Source organism: Notolabrus celidotus, chromosome 3, assembly GCF_009762535.1.
Source record: "Notolabrus celidotus isolate fNotCel1 chromosome 3, fNotCel1.pri, whole genome shotgun sequence".
In the NCBI taxonomy this organism is placed as follows: Eukaryota; Metazoa; Chordata; class Actinopteri; order Labriformes; family Labridae; genus Notolabrus; species Notolabrus celidotus.
This window is the reverse complement of record NC_048274.1, coordinates 244,724-264,104: the sequence shown is the minus strand read 5'-3', so window position 1 is coordinate 264,104 and position 19,381 is coordinate 244,724. Positions and strand designations below refer to the sequence as shown.

The 19,381-nt window shown below is 41.6% G+C and overlaps 1 protein-coding gene across 1 annotated transcript; it reads left to right on the top strand.

Moving 5' to 3' along the window:
- Positions 1-587: 587 nt before the first annotated feature.
- Positions 588-5,546, top strand: LOC117810430 (up-regulator of cell proliferation-like). Its single transcript, XM_034680267.1, has 2 exons — positions 588-627; positions 781-5,546. Exons 1-2 carry the CDS (start codon positions 588-590, stop codon positions 5,457-5,459), a joined length of 4,719 nt encoding a protein of 1,572 aa, XP_034536158.1. The 3' UTR covers positions 5,460-5,546.
- The last annotated feature ends 13,835 nt before the right edge of the window (positions 5,547-19,381 follow it).

Here is a 19,381-nt window from a genome sequence, read left to right as displayed (position 1 = left end):
AGAGACGGTCTTCCACGTGTTTCACTTTATTGGAATCTTCAACTGTCGTAAAGCAGGCTGTCTAGCCGTACAAACTGGGCTGCACATGCGCAGTCAAACAATAACTAAATCAGGCTCACGCCACACTTATGTTGCTGCCAGCAGGGTTATCAAGTGTTTTTCTGCAGGAAGTATTAATGATGATGAAAGCAGGGACAATAGCTTAAGTAAAACAGAGAAAGTGTGTCACAACTTGTTGTTGTACACTGTGATTAAAACATTCTCATTGATTTGCAGATCACACGCTATCCAAACCATTGTGGTGATCTGAAAATTAATTGACAGTATCTTGTTCCAGATTTTAGTCTGGCCTCTTCTTGAAGTTTTTATTCAACATAATATTTTATTGTCTCAATGAAATGTATTGAAACAAAGGTTTTAGTACATGACGGACTAAGCATGCTGTGTGTGTATGTGTCCTCATCTTCTGGTTCGTGTTGGAACTTGAATTTGAAGTACCTTTAGTTTCAAACTCATTTGGATCGGCACACCTCAACACCAGACTGGAAAAAAAGAAATACAAATACACACCGACCCTCCAGTAGAGAATGCATCCCTGTCAAAACTGTGTGATGTTTCTGATGAATCGTTTGTGAGGGATAATCACAATAATAATATTTTAATGTTGTCTGGAACAGTGAATGCAAATGTGAAATAGCTATAGAGAGGAGTATTTTAAAATCAACTCAATCTAATAAATACTTGTTGTTATAGACGTTTTCTTCTCTTTTTCTTTAACAGTCCCGATAAACTTTCTGTCAAAACTTGGACTGGAGGAATTCTATCCCAACAAGCTCACTCTTCGGTCCTTCTTGGAGATCAACAAAAGCAGCGTGTATGATGAAGCTGTTTCATCAGTGGAGGAGATCCCGTGGTGTTTCCTCAGGAGACTCTTCAGAATCAATGCAGAATGCAGAGACTGTACTCAGTTATCAAACACAGATAATGAGGAGGAGGATAACAGTGATGACTATGACAAAGACCTTTTTTCTGCAGATGACTCTGCAGACAAAAAGGTAAATCCACTTGACCTCATAGTAGCTCTCTTTCTTTGTGCTGACAGCTTCTTGCAACAAGAAATGACCTTGAAGATGTCAATGTGCCAGTTTTCTGTCCCACTGCTGTTGCCCCATGGCAACAACAGTCAGTGTACCTTCATGCTGTGGGCTCTGAGAGACATCGTCAAAGAGTGGCGTCCACATGATAAATCTGAATCAAAGGGGTTCGTTGAAAACAGCATTGTCCAAGCAGATATACCATTCTACTCTTTTGTGAGGCTGAAAAACTGCAGCTTATCTAAGTCTCAGTGTTTGAACCATATCCTCAGCCTCGGCCAGTACAATAACATGTTCATAAACAGAGAAATGAAGGGAGGAGCTCATGAAAGGGAACTTGCCAATGGATTGGTCGAGGTTTGCTGGTACCTTCCCAGCGGCAGAGAAAGTCTTGACAAATTTCCAAAACCAGTGGCTTTCGCCAATCTGAGAGGAGACTTAACTCAATCACTCACACAGTTCAGCTTCCTTTACCAAGTGTCCACTGCTACCTTTGTATTCCTGGACAAAGTTGAAGAAAACGAGCTTGAGATTCTGACATCTTTTCAGGAAGTGAAATCTAAACTGTTCTTGGTTGTGAACCGCAAGGCTCAGGAGGACATGGAGTCTGTCAAGAAAACAGTGGAACAGTTAGATTTACCAAAGACCCGTGTGAAATCCAAAAACCCACAGGTAAATGTGGTAGAGTTTTCGGAGAAACTTTGCACAACCATCAATAACTCATTAAAAGAAGTCAAAACTACAACAAAAATTGAAAATATGCTTGACCAGGCCGTTGAACTTGGTCTATCTGTGGATGAGCGCACAAGTGAAAACCAACAGAAGGTTGCTGTGGAGATTATGAAAGGAATCGGTGTGTGTCATATACCAGACTACAAGAAGCAACAACTTCCATTGCAAGGTGCGGACTGGAAAGAGTTATCAGATTTAGAAATGGAACAATGCAGGTTAAAAAAGGCTGGTGACTGTGGACTGGAAGACTACAAATCTCAGCTGCAAGAAGATAAACAAGAGATAATGAACAAGCTTCATGAACACAAACCAAGCACAGCTATGAATACTTTCATTAAACACATATCTGAACGTGACAAAATGCAAAGAGACTTTTTTCTCAAGTGGATGAATTTTGTACTGAATGCACATTTGCAGCCTGCCATGCAACAGTCTTTACTGCGTCAAAAGTTGGCCAAACTATGCAATAAAGAAGAGAAAGACAAAAAGGAGGTTGCAGAGTTGGATCAGGCTTTGCTGGAAAGCTCTTTAGGAATCGAGCATTACATGAGAGAGATGGGGCTGATCTATGAGCTGTCCTCACAGTCTCAACAAACTGATGATAAGATAACTCGTCTTCCTGGTTTGGCTGCTGAAATGCTGCTGGATGGATATCCTTTAGAGCTTCTCGATGGAGATGCCTCCAACATCCCACAGAGATGGGTGACAGATGTGCTGATGGAGCTCCACAACAAGGTTGGAGGGAAGAGCAGACTGTTGGTGCTGACTGTGCTGGGGGTTCAAAGTACAGGGAAGTCAACTCTTCTCAACACCATGTTTGGTGTACAGTTTCCTGTCAGCAGTGGCAGATGCACAAGAGGAGCATACATGCTCTTTCTCAGAGTAGGTGAAGACATGCGAAGCCAGTTGAACTATGACTTTATAGTTCTCATTGACACAGAGGGTCTTAGGTCTCCTTCTTTAGCACAACTGGAGGACAGCTTTGAGCATGACAACCAGCTGGCAACTCTTGTTATTGGCTTAAGTGATGTCACCATCATCAATGTTGCAATGGAGAACTTCACTGAAATGAAAGATTTTTTGCAGATTGCAACTCATGCATTCTTGAGGATGAAGACAATTGGGAAAAAGCCAGTTTGTCACTTTGTGCACCAAAATGTTGCTGGAGTTTCTGCCCATGCAAAGACCCTGACAGAGAGAAAACTTCTTTTGGACCAACTCAATGAAATGACCCAGACTGCAGCTGAAATGGAAAAGCAGGACAATGTGTTATTCACAGATATGATGGACTATGACTTGGAAAAAAATAACTGGTACATCCCAGGACTGTGGCACGGGACTCCACCTATGGCTTCTGTCAACACAGGTTACAGTGAAGCTGTTGAACATTTCAAGAGAAATCTCTTAGAAACAGTAAAAACAGACAAAGGTGATGATGTGTCCAAGATCCCTGAGCTTCTAGAGTGGATGAGAAGTCTCTGGAGAGCAGTCAAGTTTGAGAACTTCATCTTTAGTTTCAGAAACACTCTGGTGGCTAACGCCTATGACAACCTTTGCAAAGAGTTCAGCCAATGGGAATGGGAGTTCAGAAAAGAGATCTCCATCTGGGAAAATGGAGCTGAAATGGAAATCTTAAATGCTGACAATGAATCTGAGCTTCATCATTGGACTGAAATGGTCGAATCCAAAAAAAATGAAGGATCCAAGAAAATAGCAGACCAACAAACAATAATGGATCAGAAACTCCAGGACTACTACAAAAGAAAAGACAGACATGTGAATCTGATAGAAAAATACAAAAGTGATTTTTTTAGCCAAATCAAGAGTCTTGCTAAAGAAATCCAACATTCAGCAAACAATGTCTTGGATTGTGCACGTGAGCAAAAAAAGAGTTCAAAAGAAGCAGAAGACCTTCAGAGAAAACACAGAGAAGTGATTGAAGAACGGGTCATGAAACTCTTGAGTGACTGCAAAGATCGCTCACTGTCTGAAGAGAAACTGAAAGAAGAGTTTGAAAAGATGTGGGCTGAGGTTACTATCAATGTAAATGGCCTGAAAGAAAAAGATATACCTGCTGAAGTCTTCGACCAGTTAAAGAAACATTTCGGAAATCTTAATGTCAGTGAGGAATTTCAGAATATCACATACCTCAAAGAAAGTGGGTTGAGGCAATTCAAGGCCAAAACTGAACATTTTGAAACAAACTTTTTAAACAATGTTTTGAATTTCATCATGCAGAAAAACATTAGGGGGGAACTCCAGGGCCTGGCAGACAATGTGATTGAGTCTTGCACACGATTTGTGCAGGATATTGCAAAAACAGACAGAGATTATCATGAATCTGACACAAAAGATCTCTTGGAAAAAATCGATGAATCCCTGAAGAAAGGCAAACAGATATTAAAGCAGAAGTTTGTCACTGACCTGAAACTCCACATTTGTGGAATTGCTTCAAGAGAGTTCCTGAAGATGCACAGGAAATACTTGATTAAAAGAGATCCAAAACTTAAGCTGGAGGAGAAGAAGAAGCAGTACATGTCAGATTTTATCGACCTATACAAAGAGAGAGACCACTGCCAACGCAAAGCAACTGACTATGTCAGAAGTTGTATCAAACCTGCTGTTGAGGACTACATCAGTAGATCTCTGGGAGTAGAGATTGTGGATGAAATATTGACAAGTGACCATTCAGCAGAGTTCAGTTCCCGCTCCTTTTTCCAGTACAACATCCAGGAAGAGTTGCTGGGAAAGGAAGACTTTGACAGATTTGTCAGGTTCACCTGCAGTTATGAAATTTATGTTAAGGACTGGATATTCAAGCACATCCTGCAAAAAATGTCAGAGGACCAGACTCTGTGCAAGCTGAAGAATAAAGTTCTGCTGGTCATAGTCAACAAAATCTCAGAAGCATTAAAGCAGTCCACAAAATGCACTGGCGACACTTCACTGCCTGATAACAAGGAAAGCATCCCAGCACTCATCACCAACATGCGCAGGTATTTGATCAAAGACATCTCAATTTCAGAGGAGGATGAAAAAACCATCCTATTCCAAATTCAATGCACAAGCCAACAGTTTATCAACAGCCTCAAAATCTCTCTGGAGGACTTAAATAAAGAGCTGCAGGAGGAATTCACAAAGTCTAACATCTCTGAGACTCTGAACAAACTCCCCACCAAACCACAAGATGAGCTCTTTAAGAGGGTGTTTGGCTGTGGACATCAATGTCCATTTTGTAAAGTTCCCTGTGAGGCGGGAGGCAAAGATCATGAGAAGCATCATGCTGCTGTGCATCGGCCTCAAGGTCTTGGTGCGTACAGGATTATAACAACTCAGAAGTTGCATGAAGTCCTGTGTACAACAGATGTCCACAGCGAACGCAGATTCAGGAACACAGACACTAAATGGGAATGGCATCCTTACAAGGAGTACACTAAGTACTACCCAAACTGGCACATTCCTCCTGACCGCACTATAGAGGCATCTGACTACTGGAAGTATGTCCTGGTAAAATACAATGACAGATTTGCTGAAAAACACAAAGCCAAGCCCGCTGATGTACCAGAGGCCTGGAGGAGAATCACAAAGGAACAAGCACTGAAAAGCTTGAAAGAAGCCTTTAACGTAAAGTGAACATTGTACAACCCTGACAGATATCCTCTAACAGACACATGAACATGTGAGAGGCTTCCCATGTGCAAATGTTCAAAAGAAGAAGAGGAATAACAGACAGGACCGGAAGTGTTCGAGCGCTCAGCAGAACAATGAGTCGAATGAGAGAGAAATACAAATGATGAGTCTAATGAGGACGATGTAATCCCTTTTGAGTTTCTGACTTTTTCCTTCTCAAAGATGCCGACAAAACATGTTCATACTGAGCTTTACACAGTGAGATGCTGACCATGACAAAGATAATCATGAACTCAAAGACATGAAAACGAATATCATGTTACTTCTTTTTTGTACCTCTTGTTTTTGGAGCACTTCTCTGAAGTTGTTTTTTCACGTTCATGCTGATATATTGATTTATAACTGTGTGTAATTTAACATGTGCTCATAACAAGGATTGCAATGATAATAATGTTCTTTAAGACAGCATGAAAAAGATGTTTTTATGTTTATTCTGTGACTCTGATATTTTAATGTTGTTATATGGCTGTGTGCATTATACCTGGTAACACAGTAATGATGATGATGAAATGATGATGATATACTTTAACAATCATGAGGAGAATATGAGATGTTTTTCCATGTTTATGTTCAAATGGTTCATTTGTTGCCTCACAGCTGGATTTACAAAACTGTGTGTAAGAAAACACACAAGAGGAAAATGAGAGTATTTGATGCAGTCAGAAAATAAGAAATGTAAAATGACCTTTGTCACTGACTTGTTGTTTTTACACTAAAGGTTCGACTTAAACATGAATTTATTGTGTTTTAAATATATTGTGTTTTGTGTTATTGATGTTTTTGCTCTGCTCTGCAGAGAGCTCAAGAAGCTGATGCTCTGGATGATAATGCTCAAGATCAAAGAAACATGTTTTCTAAAATGTCATCACAGTTTTTAAGATTTTTCTGTTTTATTTCTTCTTCTTCTTCTTTAGTAAAGGTGAGACGTGATATTTTTGTGTGTTTATTGATGAAGTCAGTAAATGTGTAATATAAATCTTGGCTGGTCATGTTTTTATGTTATCTGAAGAAACCAGGAGGAATAGTGAGGCCACATTTTGTTACCTCATACAGATGATGATGTGATGAAGGTAAAGGAGAGAGATGCATGCTGTCATATTTGTTAACAGTTTCTGAATTCTGCTTTGATTTGACTTCTTTGATGTAAAATGTTATTTTTTGTTCTTTATTCAAGTCGATCAGAGATATTGATGATATATTTTCAAACATTGTTGGAAAACAAATTATTGTGAAAGAAATACTTCAATGACTTTTGTCAGATGTAAAGTCATAAATGTGATTAAAGTTTCAGGATAAATACATTTCTCTGTCATTTTTAATCTTTTTAACGATCAGAATAACATCTCACATTTGCACATTTAACTCCACATTATTAATAATAACCAGCCAGACTTTAATCCTTGAGTCCTTGAATAACACTACTCTAAACTATAACTCTTTTCAGCTGTTAGTCAGTAACATATCTTGTTATAATCACACTAAGACTCTTTGGAAAGCATTTAGGAACACTAGTTATCCAAAGCTACAGTCTAAAAACACTGTTTGATTCACTTTGTATACTTGTTTCACAGAGTGGTGTATTATATGGAATTTAACAGTGGGAATATATCTTTATATTACATTTAATAGAAGCACTGATTGGTCTTGTTTCCTGCAGTAAAAGTTTGTCATAAAGTAAAAGTGTCCCTCTGAAGGACACTTCTAACAGCTGTTTACGTGATCAGCTAACTGAAGCTCATATCACACTTGGAGACCATTAAACCTAAATCATTCTAACATTAAATTATATTAAATATACTGAGAATAATACACAGTAATGTGCTCCAGTGTATGGATCAGTCTATCTGCTCTAAATCTGCGAGTCATGCTGGCTGCTTCACTTTCATCTGCGTGGCTCAAAGTTCTCCCTGACGCTCTCAGACATCATATTCACTAAACACCTCTTCATTTATTTATTCATTTCTAACATCCTTAAAAACAAATTAAAAAAGAAGGACAACACATATGAGCAAGCAAAGCAACTAGTTATCACAGCATATACCCTGTAGTGGCCATTTGTCATAAAAAAAAACCCTCAAAGAATAATTAAACTATCAAACTCAAACTTTAACTAAACTTAATCAAAGGGTCACTGATGCACCGTGGGGATGTGATGTACGCAGGCAAAAGATGTCTAATGTCCATGCAAAAGTTCAGCGGTTTCCAATGGTTTATTTCTGATGGCAAGCAAGCAAACAAAAGGAACAAAGAAAATCACAGCTCCTGCTGCCTCTCTTGCGCTGGTAAAAAACCATAGGCCCACCCAGGTGCATGCCGGCCTTCTGCCACCTACCTACCTAAATAACCTCCGGTGCCCACAGTTCCTAATTACCAAAGAAATAAAAACAAACAAAAGCAATACTAAATATACAAAAAATCCCAGCCCAGAAGCCCAGAACTTATTTAGTTCTGTTCCCCTTTTTCCATTTTAAATTAGATCAGTCGATTCCATCAAACACAGGCTGAGGCATTTGAGTTAAGCCAAAGTTGTAATAGGTTTATTTATCTTTGCTTTGATATTATTTAAATGTTCCTTCAAACATTATTTATCATCAGTTATGACTCAAAGAAACTTTATTTCAGACACTTTCAGTTTCTTCTGAATTTATCTTGAGTTTACAGTTTGAATTTGTTGATCGGTTCCCAAATATACATTTTGTTGTGCTTAAATTCAATGTTAGTTTATTTGAATCAAACCAGCTTTTCTCTCCAAGTCATCCCCACATTAAAGTACATTTTTATCATCTTCCCCATTTAACATTACACCTTCACCATAACCACACAATCAGACTGAAGGAATGAGATAACTGACCTCCTTCCAGCTCCGCAGCAGTATGAGTCACTGAGCTTGACATGAATGCTCTTCTGCAGAGGATCCACTAGATGGCAGAATCTTACAACACATGTGGATGCAGTGCACAACCCATCCATCTCACAGAGAGGAATTTAAAAAGTGGTGCAGAGAAGTTGTTCCTCTTCCTGTGACATGCCTGCCCTCTTCTCTTACATTAAACTGAGTTCCTTTAAATATGATCTCACTGAAACATCTGAGTTTAATGAGAAGCAGTCCAGACTGGCTCTCACACATGAACAGGAAACCTGGATGGAGTGTGAGGTTGCATATTGAGAGTGGTGTTAGTAATTATAGTCTTTTGCCAATTTAATTGCTGTGCTGTAATCTAAATGAGTTTACAGAAGAACACTCTAAATTAGCAGTTTTATAATAACCGCAGAACTGCACGCATCCCTCTGCATCCCCCACTTAATTACCACCAATTTGTCTCTGGGAGAGCTTTTGTTAAGCTGCAGTGTAGCCGGCAGCGATTAGGAAAACAGACCTTGTTTTCTGTTCTTTTCTGTTGTTCTTCCATTCTAGCTATGAACACCTGAACTGAAGCAACGTGAAGAATACAGAATGAGACATGATCGACGGAGATCTCTGACATTTTGGTTTCTTGATAGCAGGTGTTTGGGGAGGAGTTTGTTCCAGAAAGAAGAGAAATTATTCTTTTTTTTCTTTAATTTTTGGGGGCATTTTTGCCTTTATTGACAGGACAGCTGAAGACAGACAGGAAATATGGGGAGCAGAGAGTGGGGGAAGACATGCAGCAAATGGTCGACTGGCCGGAGGTGGAGACTGTAGTCTCTATATGTGGGGCGCCTAGACCATCACCCCAGATAAATGATTCTGAAAGGAACTGATTACAAGCATTTTAATTTGTCTGGCTCTGGATACAGAGTGTGCTTTAGCCATAGAGCTAAATTAGCCCTGAAGCAACTGTAATTTTAACTGTGAACGTTACTCTGACACTATGCTACGACACTTTCTCTTCTCAACCGTAAACTCTGTTTCCATCAAGTTGATATAAACTTAAACAGTAGAAATAAATAATAATAATAATAATAATACATTTTATTTAAAAGTGCCTTTCTCAACACTCAAGGTCACTTTACAGAAAGATTAAAACACAATAAATAAAACAACGTGACGAAATAAATAAAAACAACAAGCAGAGTAACACCAAGTGAGGCAGATAAATTAGACAGAGATAAAAGTTAGTGTCACTAACTGTTTCACTCAGCGCCTCCTAGAGGCCTGGAGCACTTTTGGGATCCCATTGAGACTAAAAATGTTGTGTAATGGGACGCCAGATTAGCCAAGTTAGTAGTGCGGCTCCATGGACTGAGATTAAAGAGCTTGCACTGGTTGTAGGATCACTTCCCAGTCCTGACATGATTTGATGCATGTCGTCCCCCTTCTCTCTCCCCATGTTTTCTGTCTTACAATTATACAATCTTAAAGGTGCAGTATGGAGTATTTAGCAGCATTTATCAGAACAAACTTGGTCGTTTAATTAATCTGAATATAAACATAATTCTGTTTTTGAAAACTTAGAATCTGCCTTTTATATCCACATGGGAGCGATTCCCCTTCCATGGAGCCCGCCATTTTACAGCACCATGGTGTACATATTTTCCTTTCTTCAGGAGGATTCAAATGAAGACTACGAGGACGAACCAGATGAGGAGAGAAACCTTGGACAAAACCTGTTGATATTTCTCACGTATAGGATAATGTATGATTAGAAGGTGGTTATGGGCAATAGAATCCCAACAGGTTGAAACACGACCCTGACACAAAGCTAACCATACATTATCCTGCAAAGTACTCGGCTACTAACTTAAGATACAGACATGTTGGCATAAACATTGATTAAAGATTATTTTATTGACCTCAAATGATTTATGTTTACAGTTTTTATCCCTCGTCAGTGATCGTTCCATGGTGATGGATTCTTATCTGCCTGTTTCGGTGGATTTAACATGAACCTGTCCTCATTCAGCTCTCCTTCTTCTCTGAGCTCTGCGGTTCACACACCTTTAAAAATAAACTAATGTCACAACTTTGAATCCTGCTGCTATCATCACCACCGCTCATGGTTTAACTTTCTTTGTAGAGATCTCTAACCTAAAGTTTCTCTCACCTGCTCTGCTCAGTGACAATATTGATGGACAGGATCCTAGATGAAAATATCCGTAGCCTGTTGACTTAACATGCTAACGAAAACTAGCATTTTAGCAACATTGTTTTGATGCTAACGAAAGCTAACGGTTTGACCTCACCTTACGGGCTGTGGTGTCAACAATCAGAAGCTAAATGTGTCTGAACTCTATTCCGCGGATTGATTTGACATGACGTGTGATCAGTTTGCCTCTGGTGTTGCTCAAAAGTTAATAACCGTCGTAAAGGGGTTCGGACCAATCAGAATCAAGCATTACACAACCAGAAAATCAGTAAGAAAGCCGGGGAATTAGTCGGTTTATTACAACAATGGTTACCTGCTGAAGTGGTAAAGTCGTAATCCCATTTACAGTATGTAGTAATAGAAACCGATCTTGTGTTATATTTAAGGCGCAGCTTTCCCAAATGTGCATCTGTAAAGCCTCGGCATCGCTGTGTTTCCATCAACACTCTGTGCCTTTTTCAATTAAACCCCAAATGAGTCTGAATCAAAATGAAATTAGGAGAAATAGTATTTCAGATGAGATGTAATTTGTTGGAAACGAGCCACTGAGAGTTGATTAGAAACACGTGTAGAGCTCACGACAAACAAAACAAGCCAGTCATTTTTACACTGATGAGGGTTCCAGGTGAAATATTGAGCCTCAACACTCCTAATGGAAAATGTGTTTAAATCACTGAACAGTCTGCACGCATTTCCCTGTTTACTGTGCTGTTTCAACACACTGAGCTCCTCTGATGATCTCAGCAGCAAACATTCAAAACATGCAATTTATTTAAAAACTGTTTCTCTTCATTTAACATTTAAAATAAATCAGTTTCATCTCTCTGCTTCAATTTTAACTCCTCAAAAAAGATGCTCCCTTCTTTGGCTCAGTAAATGTGAGCAAGCTGAGTGCGTGTGCATCAGTGTGTGTGTGTGTGTGTGTGTCTACATTATCCTGCCCCGTTGGCAAGACGGCCACAATAGAGCTGACTAATGCAGAAATAGACTGCGGGCTAAGCTTCTTTTTCCACAAATGTCTTGGAAAGTGAAGGGCGCATTCATTGGTCCGTTCCTACAATATTTATATCTCTCTCTTCTTCTGCTGCTAAAGAAATGTGCATCACCAGTTCAAGGACACACACACCTGCTCACACACGCAAACGTTCACGTGAAAACACAGAGAGGAAGATGTTCAGCCTGGAAACAAGCTTTTTCTTAAAACTCACCATCAACACATTTCTCGTCATGGCGTAATGTTTGTGTGTGTTTGTGAGTCTTGTCTTAGAGTGTAGGACGCAGATGTAATGTTTCTTTCTCTGCTGCTAATGGTCTCCTCAGACACAGCTCATTATGTGGTTGTTGAGGAAGGTGGAAGAAACAAGATGGATGGATGGATGGAAGGAGAAAGAGAGAGAGTTTTTTCAGATTTCTTATTTTTCATATAACTGTCTAATCCTGTTCCCATCCCTGTGGTTAAAGCACACGTTCAATGTTTTGAGAGGTATGCCCATTTTTGTGTGGTAAAAAAACAGAAGAAGCAAAACATTGAAGCTAAAATCTCTGTAAAAAAATGAAGCCAACGCAGGAGAGCAAAACGCTGCAGTTCCTTGTGTTCAGGTTTTTGTCTCCTCGTCATCATTCTTCAATCATCCTGTTTTAGACGTGACGCTTGGAGTTGATTCTCTTTCAGCTTTGCTTTTCCCAAGCGGCAACCTCCGGTCTTAAAATATGAAATCAATGCTGAAGTGTTAAAAACTGCAGTTCCTTGAGCGTCCACTAGAGGCTGACTGCAGAAACACTGGAAACCACATACACACCACTCAAAGAAGAGCAGAAATAAACATGTTTACAGCCTGGTTCAAAAAACAGTTTCAGTCTGAGAAGCTCATTTCTCTATCAGCACACACTGTACGGGTGAATTTATTAGAACTGGTTATTTTTGAAGATCTTAAACTTACAAGTTTTGCCCAAATAAGGGCATGGCTGACTTGATTGACAGGCGGGACACTGTAGCTGTTAGCGAAAAGGCTAAAGGCCCGCCTCTTTATCTCACACACTCTCGGATCACGTTAGGTTGAGTTCAACATTTCCAATATGGCTGCCTCTCTCCTCTCGTTCAGTATGCCGTCCTGACTTTGTCCTGACCCCTCTACAAATCAAAATCATGACTCCAGTAGATCTGTAGTGGAAACCAGGTCACACCTTCACTGCAGCATCCTGCAACAAGGAGACAAATCACAGTCTGGATTATGCAGAATTCTTGTTTGTTTTTTTGCTTCTCTGACAAGTGCATGAATGAAATTAAGTAAATATATATATTCATAACCCTCCTTGTACTCTGTAAATCTGCAGGACTAATGCAGTGCAGAAACATGAGAAGTCAACATGAACGTGTTCAAATGACTGGACTCATCATGGTGATTTCAAAACAGACATGAGAACAACAGACGAGACCATTTTTATAAAAGTGTGCAGAAAAGGAACAATTCATACGTAAGAGAATATCAACATCTTATAACATTTATTTTGCATTAAACAACAGCTTCTTAGTGAAAACAAAGTCATATTTAAAGCAGGATTGAGCCGTAGGTGCAGTTAAATATATCTATGAGGAACTACTTGAACTATTTCAATATTTTATTCTCACCTTTATTCATCCGCCAGACTCCATTAGGGCTCCTACGACATTGTGGACAAAAAATCAATGACAAAATGAGTTGGAGGGATAATACGTCAGTTACGTCATTGCACGTGTTTTTCATGCTGTATGCAGACGCAACACTGATGAGATGTTGAGGAGTGAGCCTGAGCCGTCTCACATCTTTACTTCTTCTGCAGAGAGAGTCGTAGTTAAGTGAAATACGATCTGGTGATAACACAGAGTGTTTTATTCTGAAAATTAACCGGATGTTTTCATTTTGTTTTGGTGAAACCTGACTTCCTGTCCCGCTCCATCTGCTCTGTTGAGATTGATGCGTCGTGCTCCGGCATCCGGCAGAAATAGGAGTCTTGCGTATCTGATCCGGAGGACTCCGACCTGCCGGATCAGAGACGCAGCCGGAACGCAACGGAGTGGATCCAGTGGAAGTTAACACATTGAGATCCGGTGGTGTGACAGATCGGAGACTGACCGGACACAGATCTGGTGGAATTTGGCTGTAATATGTAAGCTGCTGTTATCCTCTGAACTATCTTTAAAGAGTAGACATAAGTACAGCTTGAATTTAGATTTTAATGACATATTGTGAGTTTAAGCAGATTACCAAAGACTTGTAGACTATAAAAATAGCTCTTTGTTGCAGCTCTAGACTGAATTTAATTTGCAGAAAATGTCAGAGTTAAGGCTGATTTATACTTCTGCGTCTCCCCTACGCAGCAGGGGCTGACGCGGACATGAGCCCCACATACTTGTGCGTCGATGTGTCCGTGTCGCGCAGCAATTCTCCTCCGATACGCCTGAGGGCAGCGTGGTCTCTCTGATAGCCGGTCGCCTGCTTCCGGTCCTGCTACGATCTCTGTTTACTTTTCCACATCGATTCAGAGCGTGTAATGTTAATCTACAGCTGATACATGTTGCTGTTTATCATACAGACATGATGACATGAAGAATAGAGAGGAGGAGATGAAATACACGGCCGATGTGTGGCCGATGTCCGGGATCCCGGAAGTGCTGTGAATGCGGGAAAGACAAAGCCGTCGAGCGGACCAATCACAGAGCTTGCGGTCCACGTCGGCTCTACGCGTAGTTACATTTTGGAGGAGGTGCACGTCAGCTACGTGCGTAGGCCTCTGCGTAGGCACGGGAGCTACGCGGACCTACGGCGTAGGCTACGCCGTCGATTTGACGCAGAAGTATAAATCAGCCTTTACTGTTCTACCTCCAGTTTGTGTGTTAAAGTGTGTGTTCCTGGCTAACACTTCAGAACACAAAGTCACGCAGCTCTGGTCGGTTATGCTTATGAAGAAGCAGTTTTTGCCAAGTTCACATTAGAGCCATAAATCATTTTTAGAGGTTATGGCTTTTATAGCACCGCAGTCCTGATTTCCTCCGCAGCATAAAAAGCTCTGCTGCGATACCGAGACATTTATCCTCACACATCAGTCCTGCCGTCTGTCCTCAGAGACGAGGACGACGATGGCAGATTATTCCACATCGAGGTGATTAGGACGGAGCAGTTTTACAGCCACCGCGGGACCAGACGGCACAGATCTGTCTCTGTGGTATGAATCTGAGAGGGAAATCATCATTGATCTGTGGACCGGGGTCACCACCTCCACCTGTGTCACCGTTAGAGAGGGTGGGGGGGTGGGGGCGCTTGGTGGGGGTGTTACATTAATTAACAGGATGTAATTTAGGGGAAAGCCGTCCTGTGGCGAGCGAGGCTTAATGTGGTAAAACGGAGGCCCCCCTGTCTTTGTTAGGGACACGGATTTGAAGCAAGGGGGGGTTGATAAGAAAGGGGGAGGCAGCAGGAGGAGGGGGAGGGTGGGAGGCGGTGGGAGGGCCATCTGCCGCTGAGCGTGCTGGGTCAAAAGGCTTTTGTTGTGAAGGAGTGATGAGACAGATAGATGGTCGTTGTCAGCAACCGCTGGTTTAATCAAGTGAAAGTGTCGCAGCGTGTAAGCTGTTTACACACACACACACACACACACACACACACACACACACACACACACACACACACACACACACACACACACACACACCAAGACCCACCACAGTGACAAATAATTATTCTTCAGATTTAATTATCAGTCGAGCGTCTGGCTGACGTTTTTAAATGAGCAGGAATCCAGAAATCAATCAAACGTGTGCATTTCAAATTGAACATTTAAACTTTCTTGTAATTGTTTTTTATATATTTGAGAAAGAGGTACAGCAGAACATCTCCCAGTGCATCCTGGGAAAATTCTGCATCCTTTTATGAGTTTTATTTTAAACTCTATTGGAGCTATTTATAGATTTTAAAAAGAGCAGTTTTGAACAGTGGCAGACTCTCATCTCCCACTGTCACCTCGACCCCAATTCAAACACCAACCCCTGCGATGAAAGCCTTGTGCGCATGCGTGCTCCTTTAGCAAAGCAGCTGCGTCAAGCCGGTGAGGCAGCGGAAGTCAGGTGAGCTGACCTTCAAAATAAAAAGATAATTTTCAGATAGAAAAAATGCTTGGCATGAGGTGACTACAGAGGTTTAGAGACTGCAATGTTGACATGCAACAAAAATTAAATCTTGCTGGCATGATCTAAGTGTCTGTTGTTATTCTTAAATTTAATTGTAATCAGTTTATATTTAAGCATGTGTTATCCATGCATACCTGCATCTTTTCTTCTCTGTGGCCTTAGACTTTCTCAGCTCTGTTTAAACGTGCATGTGTAATTTAACCGCTGTGCATTGGTGGAATTAAGACAGTGAAGCAAGGAAGTACAAAAAAACATGTGTATGCCTATAATATTAAAAAAATTTTAAACATGTGGGCTGCAAAAGAGTAACTCAAAGAAGATCACCTCAAATTTAACAAGATACTTTCATTAAAAGTGATCGTTTCTGAGAGTATGTACCAGGTCTGGGACTAATATTACAGGTGCACAAAGTTTGACATAATGCTTTAGATAGATTGACAGATAGATAGAAAGATAGATAGATAATAATAATACTAATTACACATTTTATTTAAAAGCGCCTTTCTCAGAACTCAAGGACACTTTACAGAGGGATTAAAAACACAATGACTAAAATACAAAATAACACCAAGTTAAAATGAAGCAGTGAATTTATTGGATTTACAGATGGGTTTTGAGTCTTGAATTGAAGAGGGGTAGTGAGTCAATGTTTCGGATGTCAGGTGGGAGTGAGTTCCAGAGTTGGGGTGCTGAGACGGGCAGAGGGCACAGAGAGGTGGAGGGGGGAGAAAGACCTGAGGGGGTGAGATGGGGTGGCAATGTGGAGGAGGTCAGACAGATGCAGGAGGGCCAGGTTGTGGATGGCCTTAAATGTAGCTCTAGCGAAAGTTCAGACAGGAAGACTATAAATCAATCACAGCTGTTGTTTAACTCTCTCTCCCTCGTTCAATAGCTCACCTGCTTCCAGCTGCACGCTCCGGAGCTGTCATTGGCTAATCAGCAGCGGCGTCATCCAATAGCTCAGTGGCCCACCCTTATCGTCAGCCTATCAACTCTCTGCTGTCTTTTTAAATGTGTCTCTCTCTCCTGCTAGTTCCTTCTTGCATTGATGGTGAGCACCCCTCCACCTCCCTATTTCCACCTGGTCTCTGCGAGTCTTCATTTCCTTGGGTAATCAACAACAACCATCACCAATGTCTGGACTCTAGGGGGATTTCTTCAGCTGCCAAATTCACACATCCTACGCTTATAACATTATCCCCATAGAGTCCTTACGCCAAATATTTCTGTCAAGTTCCATCATTCATTCAGTTGTAATAAATAACCTTTAATATTCAAATTGTGTCTCTCCTGATTTAAATGTGTACAGGAGGATTTTGAAGGTGATTCCAAATTTGAATGGGTGCAAGTGAAGCTGCTGGAGGACGGGGATAATATGGTGAAAGGAGGGGGTTCTGGTGATGATGCAGGATGCAGAATTCTGGACCAGTTGAAGCTGGAAGAAGATGTTTAATATCATGGTGAATATTTGCAGAAAAAACACAGAATTAAAATAACAAAATATTCAATTTATCCATCCACCCATTTTTAGTAATGCTTTTTCAGCTCTTGAAGCCAGAGTACTCCAAAAAAAACATCAGGGGCATGCACATACAAACTCCATGTGATAGTCAATATGCAGTGCAGCAGTCATGTAAGGTTGGTCGTCTGTATTTTATTTTGAAAGGGACAACCGGAAGTGGTGTTGACTTGTCGCTGACGCAGGCTGCTGAAGCGGCAGCAGCAGCAGCAGCAGCAGTAGATGCTGTCCCATCATCAGATCACACCCAACGGGGCTGCAGCGCACCGCTCCTCCGGCACCAACACCACCATGACCCCCCGACTCAAACCCTCCATCTGAGCCGCACCAGGACGGGACCAGAACCAGGACCTCGAGGGGACACACCTGGAGACTTTACGCGCGGACACGCACGCACAGCGCGCGCGCAGAGGGAGACGGTGAGTCCAGCAGAGAAGGACAGACACGCCGACCGAGGCGAACTCCACTGCGCCGGGCTGGATTTGCGCTTTTTGCTCCCAGAGACGGAAACCCGCAAGAGAACCAGGTCCCCCCCGTGACTCCCTTCAGACCACAACATGTCGGGCAAGGACGCCAACAGCGGGCATTACGCCAACTATGTGGGACCGTACCGCCTGGAGAAGACCCTCGGGAAAGGACAGACAGGTTAGTGAGAGCCTCACGGTGCGGAGGGATGCTGTCAGGGATCCCCGCAGCATCATCGGCCCCGCGTGTCCTGCTGACATCATGAGGGGTTCAGGTTTTGCACCGCTGCGGGTTCTGGATTTGGAGCCTGATAAAGTGCGGATGTTTCTGGTGGATGCGGCTTTTGCAGAATGCACGGAGTGATGCTGCTGTAGTCCTGGTGATGATGATGATGATGATGATGGTGGTGGTGATGGTGTTGATGATAAAGATGACGGTGGTGCTGCTGCTGCTGGTGTTGGTGGTAGTGTGCCTTTAATCCTTGTTGTCAGGCAGAGAGGGCTCGGTGATAATGGGCCCTTGTGATTCTTCTTGTCTCTAATTCTGTTATAGCATCCATCTGTCACATGGGCCGCTCTGCAGAAGAGGCAGTGATGCTGCACTGTCCGGTCCCTACACACACACACACACACACACACACACACACACACACACACACACACACACATGAACTGTATATACTGCAGCTGTATCATTGCATCTTTCTCTATAGCTGTTTTAAAGCTGCATTTTGCTGAGCTCATTTTAAACTGTCCCCTCTGTGAGGCCCTAAACTGCTCTGTACACTGTCAGGCTATGAGGACCTCTACCTGTATCTGACAGCTGTAACTGGCATCTTGTGAACATAACTCAAACCAGTGTGTTCATTTTGCATTTTTTGTGAGTCATATTTTGAAGCCTGTGCACTCTTGTTGCGATGCTTTAAGAGGAGATGATCTTACTGTAAGGATTCAGTGGAGGCTGTAGATTGAGAATACTTGTTACCCTGGTGATTGATGGTCATCGCAGTGAGCTGCATTGTTTTGAGACACCTAGCATCTTAACTCAAATGTATGCTTCCCTTTTGGCTCCGTTTTGGTCTCCACCACCTCCTCATGGAAACACCTGACTCAGCTGCTTTAGGATTTTTCTAGTCTCCAACTTTTTTAATTTATTTTTTTGTTTATTTTTGGGCTTTAATGAGAGATGGTGGATTGACATGTGGCAAAGGACTATCGCCTCTGTACAGGGGCGCGCAAGCTAACAGCTAGGCCAAACTAGCGTCCTGCTAATCAACAACTTGTCTGTGCACAATTAGCACTGATCAGTTCTGATCAACCTTTAACATTAACAACTGCTGCCTTCTCAGATTGTGTATACCAGATTTGAGACCTGTGAACCTTGGAAAGTTGTGGGCCAGACATCTTCACGTAAGGTGTCTTCATGTAGGTTGTCTGCAGAGCCAGCAAGGACGCCATAGTTTGGTGAGGACAGAGAGTGAGAAGAATAGAGCTGACAACACACGTCATTCAGAAACTGTATGATGAACGTTTGCACAGAGTTGCTGTGATTGGCTACATGCTAGCTAATCCTGATTGGTTGTTTGATTCAGATTTACCTTTTTATTAGCTCTAAAAGGACGAGCACTCACAGACACACATCAGACACTTTT